Consider the following 13,832-nt stretch of genomic DNA (forward strand, 5'->3'; position numbering starts at 1 on the left):
CCCCCCCCCCCCCCTCCTCCTCCTCCTCCACCGGCCCTGGTCCCACCACCCCTGACAGCTACACCCTCAGCTTCTCCTGCCTCCGACAAAAGTGGATCTCCAGGCAAAAAGACCAGTAAGACATCCAGCCCCGGGGCAAAGAAACCTCCCCCAACCCCACAGCGAAACTCCAGCATTAAGTCCAGCAGTTGCACCGAGCACCCTGAGCCCAAGAGACCCTCAGTAGACAGTCTAGTGAGCAAGTTTGCATCGTCAGCAGAACCCTCAGGATCTCCCAGCAAAGAGACCCCACCACCTCCGGCGGCGCCCCCCAAACCCGGAAAACTAAGTCTTGCTGGAGTTAACCTTCCTGGAGTTCTCCAACAAGGGTGTGTGTCAACAAAAGCATCTGTCCTGAGTGGGCGCGGAAAGGACTCTGTGGTAGAATTTCCTTCTCCTCCATCCGATTCCGACTTCCCACCCCCTCCACCTGAAATAGAGCTTCCTCTGCCCCCCATAGAGATTCCAGCTGTATTCTCGGGAAACACCTCTCCAAAAGTGGCAGTCGTTAATCCTCAACCACAGCCATGGTCCAAAACATCGGCGAAGAAGGCCCCTCCCCCCACACGACCCAAACGGAATGACAGCACCCGCCTCACTCAAGCAGAGATCTCTGAGCAGCCAGCAACGGCCACAGTTGTGCCACAAGTGCCCACCTCTCCCAAGTCCGGCCTTAGCGTCCAGCCTGGATTCCTCGCTGACCTCAACAGGACACTGCAACGGAAGTCCGTCACCCGGCACGGCTCGCTCTCCTCCTCCCGCATGTCCAGGGCAGAGCCCACAGCCACCATGGATGATATGGCACTGCCGCCGCCCCCCCCGGAACTGCTTTCTGATCAACAGAAAGCCGGTTACGGAGGTAGTCATATATCGGGCTATGCAACACTGCGGAGAGGACCCCCTCCCGCACCCCCCAAGAGAGACCAGAACACCAAGCTCTCGAGAGACTGGTAGTAGCTACCGTAGGACTTTATTTGCGTGGTATCTGTAATCAGCTCTACAATCAGCTCACCTGATCACCTATGAATTCTGGTGTGCAGAGCCTCCTAGTATGATGTTGTTATTCAGGTAGTACCCAGCTGTGTGTGGTGTGTACGTGTGCGTGGACACGCATAGCTATACATAGATCGTGTGTTTATGTGTATGTATATATATGTATACATATATGTATGTGTATATGTATATAGAGAGCTGAGAGTGAGTCTATTTATTCCTTTTCTCTCCTAACCTGAATATGGGTTTGTGTATTTTGGGTGGAAGAGGCATGGAAGGGGATGTGTGTCCTGTCCCTTAGGATTTCTGTTCTCTCTCATGTGGATTGGACCAAAAACTTTTAATGACTGACTTAGAAGGCATTTTATAAGTGTTCATGTGCAGCCTCTCTGTGCATGTTGTGTATTATATATTAAGGAATAGATGTATTATGTGCTGTTTCTCAGTTTGAGAAGACAGCAGAATGTTTGGTGTATCGATGGGACTTTTAGGTTTGTTTTTTCCCCAGTTGGCTGAAGTTCGAACTGCTTGGCCGACACTTCATCACTTATACCTGAAGGGGCACTTTAAATCAGGAAACTGTCAGCATCATGGGTGGGTCACTAGTGCAGAATGGGGAAGTTTCCACAGATGCTGCGTCCGTCCGTGGTTGTGGATAGGAAGTAAACACACAATGTCACTAAACCATTCTAGTTGTAGGGGCCGCCATGATCCCAGCTGTATCTAGGATGTGTTCTGTCACAGGTAAGCTCTTTGCCTACAATACATGGATAATTTAGTACTGTAATCCCGGATAGTTCTTTTTGTACTGTTGGCATCTTTTTCACGAGCTTTGCGAAGCCTCATCAAGCTTGGCTTCGTGATTCTTGTTTTGATTTGTCGTGAGAGAATATCTGACACAATACCCCTGGAATGCTCTGTCCCGGTATGTCTTTGGGTCACCAGTTATATAGTGTGTGCTTTAGGTAGATGTTGATAGTAGAGATCTGTAGACAATTGCTCTATCACATACACACATCCCATGTCCGATACAGTGCATCATTACAAAAACAAAATTAGCTTCTGATTGCGTCTTTTTTGCGTGTCGCTCTAGAATGGGTGATTAGGAAAGAGCAGGCCTGCCCCCTGTGCAGGTACCATTTGTCGGGTTGTGTATGGACTGTGGTGTAGAAGAGAGAATCCACTGGAGTACGGGACTCTCCCAGCGGGAGGCGAAAAGGGAGGTTTGTGACCATTCCATCTTTAGCTACTAGAGCTCGCTCGGACTCTTGCTTGCTGTGGCCTGGTTGTGGAGATCTGTCCAGGTCCCCGGGTGTTCAGGTGGAGTAGTGTAGTCCAAGTACAGTGAGTGACATTACATATTATGCACGTGCGGTTTGGTGTAAAATGGAATCATTGCTCTAATGACCCACTGCATTCTCTCTGCTTCACACCCTGCCTGACGCCTTTGTTGTTGTTGCTGTTGCTGTTCTGTGAATTTTCCTTGGTATCTGAGAGAAATATGTACTGTCCCATCAGTTTATGATGATGAAGTGGCCATTACAAATAAAATGCAACCTCAGAGCTGCTCTTAAACAATAAAAACTAGCCATCCCAGCGGTGATAAATGAGCACATCTTGTAATCCAAGTCTCTACCTGTCGTGAATCAGAATTACCAGTGCAGCCTGCAAAAATCTTTGACATTGTCCCATAAGAAAAAAGTGAAGTCAGTGCAGCGGGGCAGAGATAGTAAAGAATTTAAGAATAAGCAAAAGTTGTACTGTATACACAAGATACTCCTATAAACCCACCTCCAAAAAAAGGACTGCATCAGAGAGAGTATGAAGTGGCGCCTCTCCATTGCCTACATGTCTAGGATATCATTCAGCAATTCATGTGCTTACAGAGCAATAAGAATATGTACCACTGTGCATTTTTTAAAGTCCTGCTCTTTAAAAGACACTTTTTGGATCTTCTCATTTGTTCTCAAACTTTGTGTGCTTGATATTCTTAGGCTCATGAAGTGACCATTAACACATCGGCACTGTTAATTTAAGCATGCGCAGCAGTCTCGGTAATGGTTGAGCACAGATGGCCAAGCTCCACTGTAACTCATGAGTGAAGTAATTTCCCACAGTTCTGCCTGCTGCCTGCAGCTTTATATTCTAAGGACCACCCTTATTTGTCAGGTAAAGTGAGTAATAGGAATCCAGTGACAGAAATATTCATCACTAGGGTTTTTGTGGGGGTGATGGTCTTTATTTTGCATGAAGGTGGACTTCAGCTTTCCTGGAGGGGAAAAACACTAGTATTCCCTCAGTCCTCCTTCACGCATGATTTGGGCCCTAAGATGCAGCCTTGCTTGAGTCAGTGTGGGGTGCCCTAGGACTTCTTGGCTTGTGTCAGTCCTGAGAGCCATCCGACCCGATGCGCCCGCGTTACCACTTCCCTGAAAGAGCAGACATCCTTTAGAACGCTTGCGGCACTAAGAAGAGAGCTGTGCCCTTTACACCCGAATCCCGTGGCTTGTCTGCAGCAGGTGGTTTTCCTTTACGTTTCTCCAAGGACAGAAAAGGCTATTACTAATCAGCTTTTCCCCCGTTTGTTTTATGTGAAACACTGAATCAGAGAACCCCACAAAATAATAATTAGATTATACTTCTAGCTTTTTACTCCCTAGTGGGATTTTTGTTGGGATGAAGTTGTGTGGGGTTCTTTTGAGACGACTCTGTTACTCTTGGAACTTCTCTCTGGTGTGTGGTTGGAGAACACGGACTGCCGAAGGACACTAGGGCTGCGCCTTCCTTCCTCCAGTGCCGTCTGCTCAGTAGCTCTTCCAACCCCATGTATCTGCTTCTGCTCAGAGAAGAACATCTGGGCAGCTGACCTGGCTGGACGGAGAAGTGAATAGCGTTGGGGGCAGTGCAAACAGGTGCCTGTTTCAGCTAGTGACTTGGTTAATTAGTGACACCCTCCACTTCTACCACACGTCATTTCAGAATTGGTGATCACCTGTGCTTAAGGTTTGGGTACTAACTCTGAAGGGCAGCAGAGCCTATTCTGTTAATAAAACAAATGACATAGGGGCGCCTGGGTGGCTCAGTCGTTAAGCGTCTGCCTTCGGCTCGGGTCATGATCCCAGGGTCCTGGGATCGAGCCCCGCATCGGGCTCCCTGCTCCACGGGAAGCCTGCTTCTCCCTCTCCCACTCCCCCTGCTCGTGTTCCCTCTCTCGCTGTCTCTGTCAAAGAAATAAAATCTTGAAAAAAAAAAATGACATAGGTTCTAGGTAAGAATATAAATGCTAGACTCTTCTGTATTGACATTTTATTCAGCTGGGTTTTTACTATTCAAACACATTTCTTCAGCTGCTATAATACTCCCTTAGGATAGGTATTCTTATGGCTTTCATAGGTACCCACCTAACTGTAAATTGGATTTTTTTTAAATTTCTGGGACTTTTTAAGATGAGAAAGATTGGCGGCTTAAAAATTATAGGAAATAGTTTTCATCAGAAAATGTCAAAGTAATGTAGAGGTGATGGTGTTTTACAGCTCTCTAAAATGAAAGTGCTCCCGCCCACTGACGGCATACTGTGCTAAGGGCCGTGAACCATCTTGGAAGTCCTCTCTCTGTGTGGAAGTTTACTTGCCACTAAAAACAATGCTGAGTTTATCAAGAAAGTTTAGACAAAATTGGGAGATCATGAATAAATAACCCCAATACAGTGACAACTGAGATCAAGATTAACAGGAGCTGTGCATCCAGTTAGTTTCAGAAGCTGCTCTTCTGGGAGAATACAACTGCTAATAAGCTTGTGTCAAGGATGTAAGGTTACGAAATAGCCTGGAAAAAAAAGTAAACGGTATGGACCGGTTTTATTTGACTATCAAGCCACCAACAGAACCCTTTGTCACCTTTTTTTCTTCCGCTAAAAGCAATTTGTTACAAACATGTGAATTTAAAAAAACCTTTTCCCTAGTTTTAATTTTTCATATACCTTCACGAGCTAACAAATTACAACTGCTAAGTGTCTCAGATTTTATTCAAGTTTAGACCAGTTAAACCTGTATGGCCCTGTATGATTATAGGTGTAATGACTTGCTTTAAGTAGGTATAATAATTTGGATTTATACACTTGATGAGAAGATGTCTGTTTCTAAAACTCCCTTTTAGGTTGCCAGTACCTTTTGGCACTTTTGACTTTTGCTTATACACTTTACATCAATGTGGGTTATCCCTAGCCCTACAGGAGTATGTGCTCACTCACCAAGTTGAGATTTGATGCACAGAGAGATGCAAGTACAATGAAATATCCTATTTTTTTAAGATTTATTTTCCTTTAAAAATTCAATAGAACATTTCTACACTTTTAACCAGTCTATCCCTCCAGCTAAACAAGTGCTCTGTTCTTACTGTGCCCTCGGAAGGTCTATATGTAAAAGAAACCTGAAATTAAGCTGTAGAATACATTTGCTAAATAACAACAATATACTTGATAAACACGTTAAGGGAAAAAAATCTCCAATTTGTTTGCTCTTTGCTGAAGAGAAGACACTATCTGCTATAATCCCCAGTGCCTTGAACTCTTTTGGAGGAATAGCATTTAAAAAATATCCAACAAGCAAACTTTGAGGTGCTAGTGAAAGAAGGAAGATGAGTATTTGTCGTTTGCGCAGAAGTAGAGAAAGTGTCTGTCTCACAAGAGATGGCTTTCATCTACCTGAATGGGGTCTGGCCGCTTTCTACCAAAGACATTTAGAGAAGTGAGTCTAGTCAGGGTGATGGCGATTACTACATATTAAAAGATAGCTAAGTTCAGAAGTGACCCTGTTGATCATGGATGGCTATTAATACCAAGCTCTTAACTGCTGAAGCCTCAACCTCTTCTTAGGCAGAACATGCTTGCAGCACTTACAGAAAGTCTTTGCATTTTGGGAACTGTCCATTGTTGTCAGATTTATTGTAACCTAATACCAAAAACTGCCATTTTTCATGATTCCTACTTCCTATATTTTTTTTTTCTACTTGTAAATAATCCCTCCTAGAAAATAAGCGTTAACTGGAATGTTTCAAATGATTTTGCTTAATTTTATCATTCGCCACTAGTGAACTCCTTTTATAGAAATGTACATTTACAATATCATTAGCTTGTGCTAAATGTTGTAAAAACAGTTTACTGTTTTAAAGGAAAGTTGCACATATTTAACTGGGATTGCTCCTTTTCCCATTTCTTGAAAAAATGGAGTCAAGGCTTACACTGTTATCTAGGCTGTGGGAGCTTTGCCATAAATAAATAGATACAATGTAGGAGTATAGTTTTTTAAAGCATGAAAAGAAGGCAAAAGGAACTGCATTATAAAGTACCTAATAGAGAACATTATTCAAGATTATGATTATGCACAGCTCGGTAAAGGTGAAGTTACAATTTTTTTTCTTTCAGCTTTGTTGTTTTCTTCTGCTTAAATGTACGCTCTCATTTCATTATGTGCCTTGCTCCCTGATTGTGCAAACCTATATATAGATTATATATAGATATATATATGAGAGAGAGATATATTCAGTACTACTGACAATGTTTTTTTTGTTCTACTGCTGGATTAAGTTATTTTCCAAATTACTCTACCAGTTACTGTCGGTGAACTATTGTAACGGCTTAGGACAGTAGTCATACAGTGTAAATTTGTTTTGTTTTGTGTTTTCATTATGTCCGCTTACCCAATCCTTAATAAAAAGAATACATAGATTTCATTTAAACATGGGGACTTGACTTGACTGTTTGTTTGTGGATCGGCATTCTTAAGAAATTGGTTTTGGCTGTTTATGTTGGGGTGCCCATAAATAAGCTGTGCAGTAAGAACAAATTAAGTGGGAAGGTAAATTAAACTACAATTTGATATGTTCAACTGGTTAACTTTTAGTTTGTACCAACAGAGGAGAAAGCAAGCTTTGCCTATTGAAACTAAGATCTTCTTCTTTAAACAAAGTAGAACCAAATCCAAAATGGGATGCTTGTTGTTTCAAAGCTTTGGTATCACAACAATAATGTGTTGGCCTGCCATGTCAAGGTATGTATAAATGTATATTTATAACGTATTTACAAATCTCTATCTTTTGTCAAATGAGGGTAAAAAAAGAAACCTCTCCTTTTTGTATTAAAAGAATTGTATTTAGGGGCAAGTGATCAGAAAACCCTCAGATTAGAACAACAGGGAAGGATTCTCTCCAATACACTTCGATTTACCACCTTAGTAACCTCTTTGGTTACTTGCATAAAAACATTCACAAGACATTTGGACATACTTTGTAGAATTTTATTTAGGTCAAGTTCTTAGTACACAGCAACAATTTCAAATACAATTTCGAAATTAAAAAGTGAAGATTCCCCCACTCAGCTGGAGGTGGCTTCATGGCACACACGAGAAACATTACTGGCAACAGACTGCTCCCTCAAGTTTTCCTGCATGATTTCTACTCAACTCAGGATACCAACCCTCCCTGCAGGAGCTTTAAAAATACAACTGGCCAGATCACAAGTTGTTTAACATTCTTTTTTGTAAACCATTTTAAGAAAAAAGATGCATGGACACAAAATATGAAAAACTTTTTCCATAGAATTCTGAAGTTGCAAAAGACATTTCCATCGTAATGTGAAAATAACTTTTCGTGTTTGTGTTTTACAAAAAAATCTCAAGATACTGAGCAAGGATCATTTATACACAGCTAGGCCCTATCGTTTCATTTGTCAATTTTTTTTTAAGGTTTATGAGATTCTCAAAAAGAAACAGGAATAAAGTAAACGTAAGATTATGAGCACAATGCCTCCGTAAAAATACTGTTTTATAAGCCTCTCTCAACTAAGGCTCTTTGCTGTGCTCCTCCTGCCAGTGCTGAAATCAGGTAACCTATTTTTGCTACATAGTACTGAGTGGAGTAGTAGAAGGGTTAACATGAAGATAATTCTCACTAATTAAGTTGTGCTTTAGTACATTCCTTTAAACAGTTTGAATACTGATGGAATTTATCGAAACAGTGTTATCTTTTCAAGTATCTTCCTGAAGACATCAAGTAGCACTCGTAATTTTTAAAGAAACATACAGCATATTCAATTAAGACAGCTGTAGAAAAAGTACAGGCATTGAGTCAGGAACTCTACTGTTGTTAACTAGCTGTTATCTGAAATGAAACATCTAACCTCATCAGTTAAAATGAACTAAAATTTTTTAAATCTCATGTAGCTCTAAAATTCTAGGATTCTAAGTAAATCATGGAAGGGAAATCACCTTAACACCAGTCAGGAGTTCCTGGCCAAAGAAGTTCAGAAGTGAACAGATGGGAAGTGATTCAGATCCCCATTCTTTTCGAAGACTTGGCAGTCACCTGCCAAATCCTTCATCAAACCCTTTTCCAAGGGAAAGGTGGCCTTCAGAACATGTCATGCTCTCTCCACTGAGAAGAAAAGGTAATTTAAAAATAAAGGAACAGTTCTTAATGCAGAAAGGTACCTGCTAAAAGAAAATGAACACAAAAGGATAAAAGCAAAACTACCGTCATTTTGATGCCTCTCAAGCAGAAAAATCCTAAGTAATCATCTGTAATCAACATACAACTGCTAGGGAGCACAGCTCCATCACAGACATCACTGCAAAGATGCATAAACCTTCTGTCTAGCTGGGTAAGAAACAGCAGCAGGATGGGGGGAAAGAAAGCGAGGGATAAGAAAGTCTCAGCTAGTGACTTCTAGGAACACAGCAAAAGTAGCAGGCCCTTGCCCCCCCTAAGATGGGAACAGCAGGTGCCCCTGAGGGAGATAGAAAGCAGGTAGCCAAAAAATGGAGAATACTGAACAAGATATCTTCAAAGAATCATATTTACTCCAAATACAGCTGGGGCTGAATCTCTCAGGTCTAGATCTTGACACTATTTTGGTTTTTGATTTATTGCCTTAGCCATAAGGTCAACAAGAAAGTGATTTTCATTCATCTCCCCCGGGCCTTTCAAATACTAGTACCAAAAGTGGGGGGGTGGGAGAGGGAGAGAGACTTCAGTCACTTTTACTTTAAGGAAAAGCACTTCAGAAGGATAAAAAATCCCCTCTCCCATTAGATTCTCCCTCTATCCTGTTAAAATGGTTGCTTACGAGTCAGCAGATTTTAGACTTGGATCATCTTTGCCACAATATTATGTATCCTGTAAGATTTCTGCATTCATTTGGAATTCCTACTACCAACCATCCTGTAGTTCATAAAAAAAATAAATTGGGAGGGGGGACTTACGATAAATCAAGAAATACTACCTTCACAGACTATTAATAGCATGCAATCTGTGAAATATTACATACATTAAAAGTCTCCAATTACTGTAGGCCTGGCCCGTCATCATTACATAGCATCCTTCCAAGACAATATATAGAATTTAAAACTGTACAAAAATTTAAAATATGCAGAAAATCCAACAGGTATTTTTAAAACAATTGTATACATTAGTGTTAAATAATATAGAAAAAGTCAGCTGACCGATGGAGCCCCCTCTGCTGCAGGTCTTCAGTATGAAGGACTGCACCAGTGTCTTCTGCAGGCCACAGTCCAGCAGGGGTCCAAAAGGCAAGGTGACCGCCACCAACTTTTTTTGCACAATTATCTTCTCTGCTTCTATAGGTGTGAGCTGTGAATACTATATGGGATTTCAAAATACCCTCTTGCCTTAAAAATCCACTAAGCTTTCTCAGCACAAAGCTATTGAAGTAAAAACTGGAACACATCTAAATTTCAAAACAGTTTTCCTAGTTATACACCAACACTAAGAAGAGTTTAACCTATCCAGGTAGATAGTCTTGGTCCATAATGAACCTGAAGGCTCAGAGGACACTCAGGGCCATTACTTTAAAGGAAAACAGAGCATAAAGAATGTCAAGATGACCTAACAGAAGCATGAAGTGGAGGCAAGTTAATGAACGCTAATGTTGAAGAAATCTAAATGCAAAATAGCTACCTTGCAATGTGTGGGGGAAAACCCCTGCAACTTTAAAACAAGAAGTCTTGGTAAGGGAACCCTGTATCTGGGTCTGTTAAATGGTGTTGAAGTTTTGTGCTCTGAAAACAGATCTACAAGTGGAATATTAACTTCTGCTTACACCATCTGAATTCCCTCATACACTAGTGCACTTGTTCATTTTTCAGTCAGATCCCCTTACCTACATTATCCTGTCCAAGGCCTTCATTTGAAATAAACGCAGTGCTTGCCTCTCTGTCCCCTTTTTACCCAGCACCGGGAAATGACTTGGCAAAGTCCCTGGGACGGGGACAAACCCAAGGCAGCTCTGGGCCCGTGAGCTGGGTCCTCACCACAAAATCCAGCTGCTGAGCAGCAAGCCCTCCTGGACCCTTTCATCGGTATTTTTTAGACTGCTTAAAGAAGCGATGGTTAAAGCCAGCTGCCTTACGAGCTCCACTGAATGTGAAGCTGTAACTTGTACAGACAGAAAAAAATACTTACTGTTTCGCTCAAAATTATCTTGATTTTTATCTATGTAAGTAGATGAGTATTTGGCCTTAAACCTCTCATCCCACTATTCTTAGTCCAAGAGAGAAGGTTCAAATTCTTGCCAAGAGCAGTGACTTCAAAAGCCAATCAAAAAACCGGGAGAGTATTTACCTTTCCTAGAACTGAGTAAACTCAGCAGCAGTAACACTGGCCATTAACAACATTCGGGGAGCACAGGAGCGAGCCTCTGATTCCCAGTGACTGTCAAGAGACTTGAAAATAACGGCTGTTTTCCAAGAAAGAATGTCTTCCTGAATAGTGAGAGAAGTAAAGAAATAGCTGGTCTGACCTCCAAGATTCTGCTCCTGGAAACCGTGCCTAAGGCAAAGGTCTAGGATGCCTAGAGCACAACATTTTCTCCAGGTCAGTCTCAACCTCAGGAGCCTCACATCTAGCTTCACACGCCTGCTTCAGTCTGGGAGCCAGGCGACCGCGCGTCACACGCCTGGGCCCACCAGCCCTCGGTGGCAGCGCAGTCTCCTGCAGCGGCCACGGCACACTGAACTCAAACCAGCAACTGTTAACCACCCTCGCAATGTCTGGGGACTCACTTCATCATCCTCAGTCTACAAAGTGAAAAACACGAAGGGATGCAAGTCAGCAGCACGCACTCGGTGCACTCAAGTGCTGAGAGAAGGCAGAATTTACAGTGTTAAGAGGAAAGAAGCCATCGAAACAGTTATAAAAATGGTTACGTATGCTATTTAAATACTAGTTCTCTGCTCCTCATCCGAGTGGAAGAAAGCGTGGGGCCGGGTACGGCACTAGGGCCACGAGGCTGACCCTCTGGCACAGGCACTGGAGAACGTCCAATGCCAGATTCTGCAGGAGGAGAAATCCCAAGGGTGTACAGTATTCCTGAGAAAGATCCCAGATTTTCTGAATCAGTCTTAACCTGATTTGTCTTACAGAGTTATATGCTGTTATACCTCTGACCTATTTAGAAATGGTCACTTTATTTTAATCCAAACAGCTCAGCATAGTACAAATAATGGCAGAAAGATCCATTTGTTCAGATTCAGCTTGCTTTTTTAATACTGGGGAGTAAACCAAAAAAACATAAGTAGTTTGTGTCATTTGTATCCTTCCTTCATTTCACTGGAGGGGAATCCCCAGGGCCCTTTGATAATCTGGGAAGACCTGACTATTCCTGTGAGGGAAACACAGCCCTGCTGAGCTTTACTCAGAATAATGCATGATAGACTCAACATAATTCCCAGGAAAGAGCCCAGTCACTCCATTCATAACTCCCTCATACCAACCATCATCATTCTTCTTGATGACATAAATAATGGCTCCTTCCTGAAAGGACAGCTCATCTTCCTTGTCTTTTGTATAATCATAAATTGCCACAACTAGAGGGGGAAAAAAAATAGGATATGAAAAGAATAACATCCCCAGAAAGACAGAAACAAATAAATGAATATCCATCCTTTCCCAGCTGCTGCAGTACTTCAGTGACTTTCTAAACACAAACTAAAAAAATTTTTTTCTAATACCCAGTTATATACAATAAAATCCCATCTTGGAGAGGTCAGGTTCAAAACAGTATAAAAGGGAAGAAAAAAAAAAAATCCTATTTAGTCAAACTTACCCTTCAGGAGCCTAGGGGAAAATACCTTACTGAACCAGAATCGGGAAAGATGGCTGCTACTTCAGCTGAGCTTGTTTAAGCACCATATTGTGTAAAAACACGTATCTTTAAACATGCGAATTATACTAGTGCAGTAAGATGCACCATAAAAGGCAAGTGAGAAAATGAGAATAAGGGAATAGCGGATTTACATCTCCAACTTTCTAGAACCTATACCTATTCATGAAGTAGAATAAGCAGTTGAATTCCCACGAGTTCTATGTGTCCAAAGTGGGAGTCTACTATATATAATCTTTTAAAACACAGGCTGCATTATGCCCGTTAAACATATCCACAATGATGGGCCAAAAGTTTTAAGAAAACAAAGATACCTGTCAGCCCTCCTGTAATTTTCACTGCTTAAATAAATTGGTAACAAAGCGGAGACAATCTCTGGTTGCTCATCATTAGACCTCAACAGTTTAGTTAACTTGGGATACCTTATAACTTGCTCAACTCCACATGAAGATTTATTTTTATAAAAGGATTCTCTGTACCTTTATTATACCACTCAGAACTTCACTCAAGAAAATCTCCATCTAGCCATCATTCTGATTAAGTATATACTTTGTTAGTTTCTCATGCAAACTTAATCCTCACGTAAATAAGAAAACAAAACAACAGGGACTTATGATTTAGTGTGACTTGCCCTAGTTAATTTTTGTTTCTGGCCTGCTTTAGTAAAATTAAATGGCTTTCTTAATCTCTGAATATTTGCCATTACAGTAATCTATTAAGGATACCAGAAAATACGTTAGAGGAGCCTCGGAAGAGTTTATAGTGTGTACTTCTCAAAACAGAACCAAACACCTAAATACAAATACAATTAGATGACACAGAAGTTTAACTAAATGGAAGAGAATACAAGATATGTAGAGTACTTCGTACTTCTAGTCAACCTAATATCGTTTAGCTTTTGAGTTGATAACATTCTTAATGCTTCTGGAAATGCAAACCCACTGCAAGTAATTAAGAGGAGAAGTCCTGCTAATTCTACCTCCTAAATCTCTCAAATCCAAACACTTTTCTCCATCATCAGCAGTCACTGCCCTAGTCAGGGCAGCAGGCTTTAAGACTACACCTATCACCCAGTACCTAAAGATTTTCTAAGCAATACGAGTGACATAATTTTATAGAGATACTTTCTAGATTCTCAACTTTAAAAATACTACTTCCTTACACCAGAAACTAATATAACATTGTATGTTAACTATACTGGAATTAAAAAATATATATATTATATATATATGATCATATATATATATGGCTTCCTAAAACTGGTCTGCTGGAGATACCTTCAATCAGTCATAAAAATTCTCATTTCCTGTTTATCCTTAATAGTGGATTATCTTAAAGTACAAAACAGTTCTGGGTGCCAAAGGGACAATTCAAAATACTGGTGTGGTATAAGAAAGAATTACTCCACTGATCAACCCAACCTATTTGCAAAGTTCCTTTGCTTTTAACAAAATTTAATAAATACTATACTGGAGTTACCAGCTGACACATGATCAAACATAATTTTTCAAGGCAGAACATTATTCGATTTTTGGCAGATAACTCTAAAGGAGTTAAAAAAAAAAAAAACTGAGTGACAGTGCCACATGAAAAATACTTCCATTTGCATCTGCTTATTTATGTGAAC

At 41.0% G+C, this 13,832-nt stretch overlaps 2 protein-coding genes across 8 annotated transcripts in view; one reads left to right on the top strand and one right to left on the bottom strand.

The window, feature by feature from the left end:
* Positions 1-2,691, top strand: part of RAPH1 (Ras association (RalGDS/AF-6) and pleckstrin homology domains 1) — an 89,230-nt gene extending 86,539 nt beyond the window's left edge. Inside the window, 1 exon segment of the mRNA XM_035007320.1 lies at positions 2-2,691. Within this exon segment, the coding sequence (XP_034863211.1) occupies positions 2-993 (992 nt within the window). The 3' untranslated portion in view covers positions 994-2,691.
* Positions 1-13,832, bottom strand: part of ABI2 (abl interactor 2) — a 167,769-nt gene that overhangs the window by 37,649 nt on the left and 116,288 nt on the right. For 6 of the 7 annotated variants that reach the window (XM_035007328.1, XM_035007327.1, XM_035007325.1 and 3 more), the window contains one exon: positions 7,312-11,909. The exons of the other annotated variant lie outside the window; for it this stretch is intronic. In XM_035007328.1, coding sequence (XP_034863219.1) covers positions 11,734-11,909 — 176 coding nt within the window. In that variant the 3' untranslated portion in view covers positions 7,312-11,733. Of the gene's footprint in view, positions 1-7,311; positions 11,910-13,832 lie in introns of those variants that run through there. 7 annotated transcript variants of the gene reach the window in all.

Source organism: Mirounga leonina, unplaced genomic scaffold (assembly GCF_011800145.1).
Source record: "Mirounga leonina isolate KUSES-001 unplaced genomic scaffold, KU_Mleo_1.0 Mir_151, whole genome shotgun sequence".
Classification (NCBI taxonomy): domain Eukaryota; kingdom Metazoa; phylum Chordata; class Mammalia; order Carnivora; family Phocidae; genus Mirounga; species Mirounga leonina.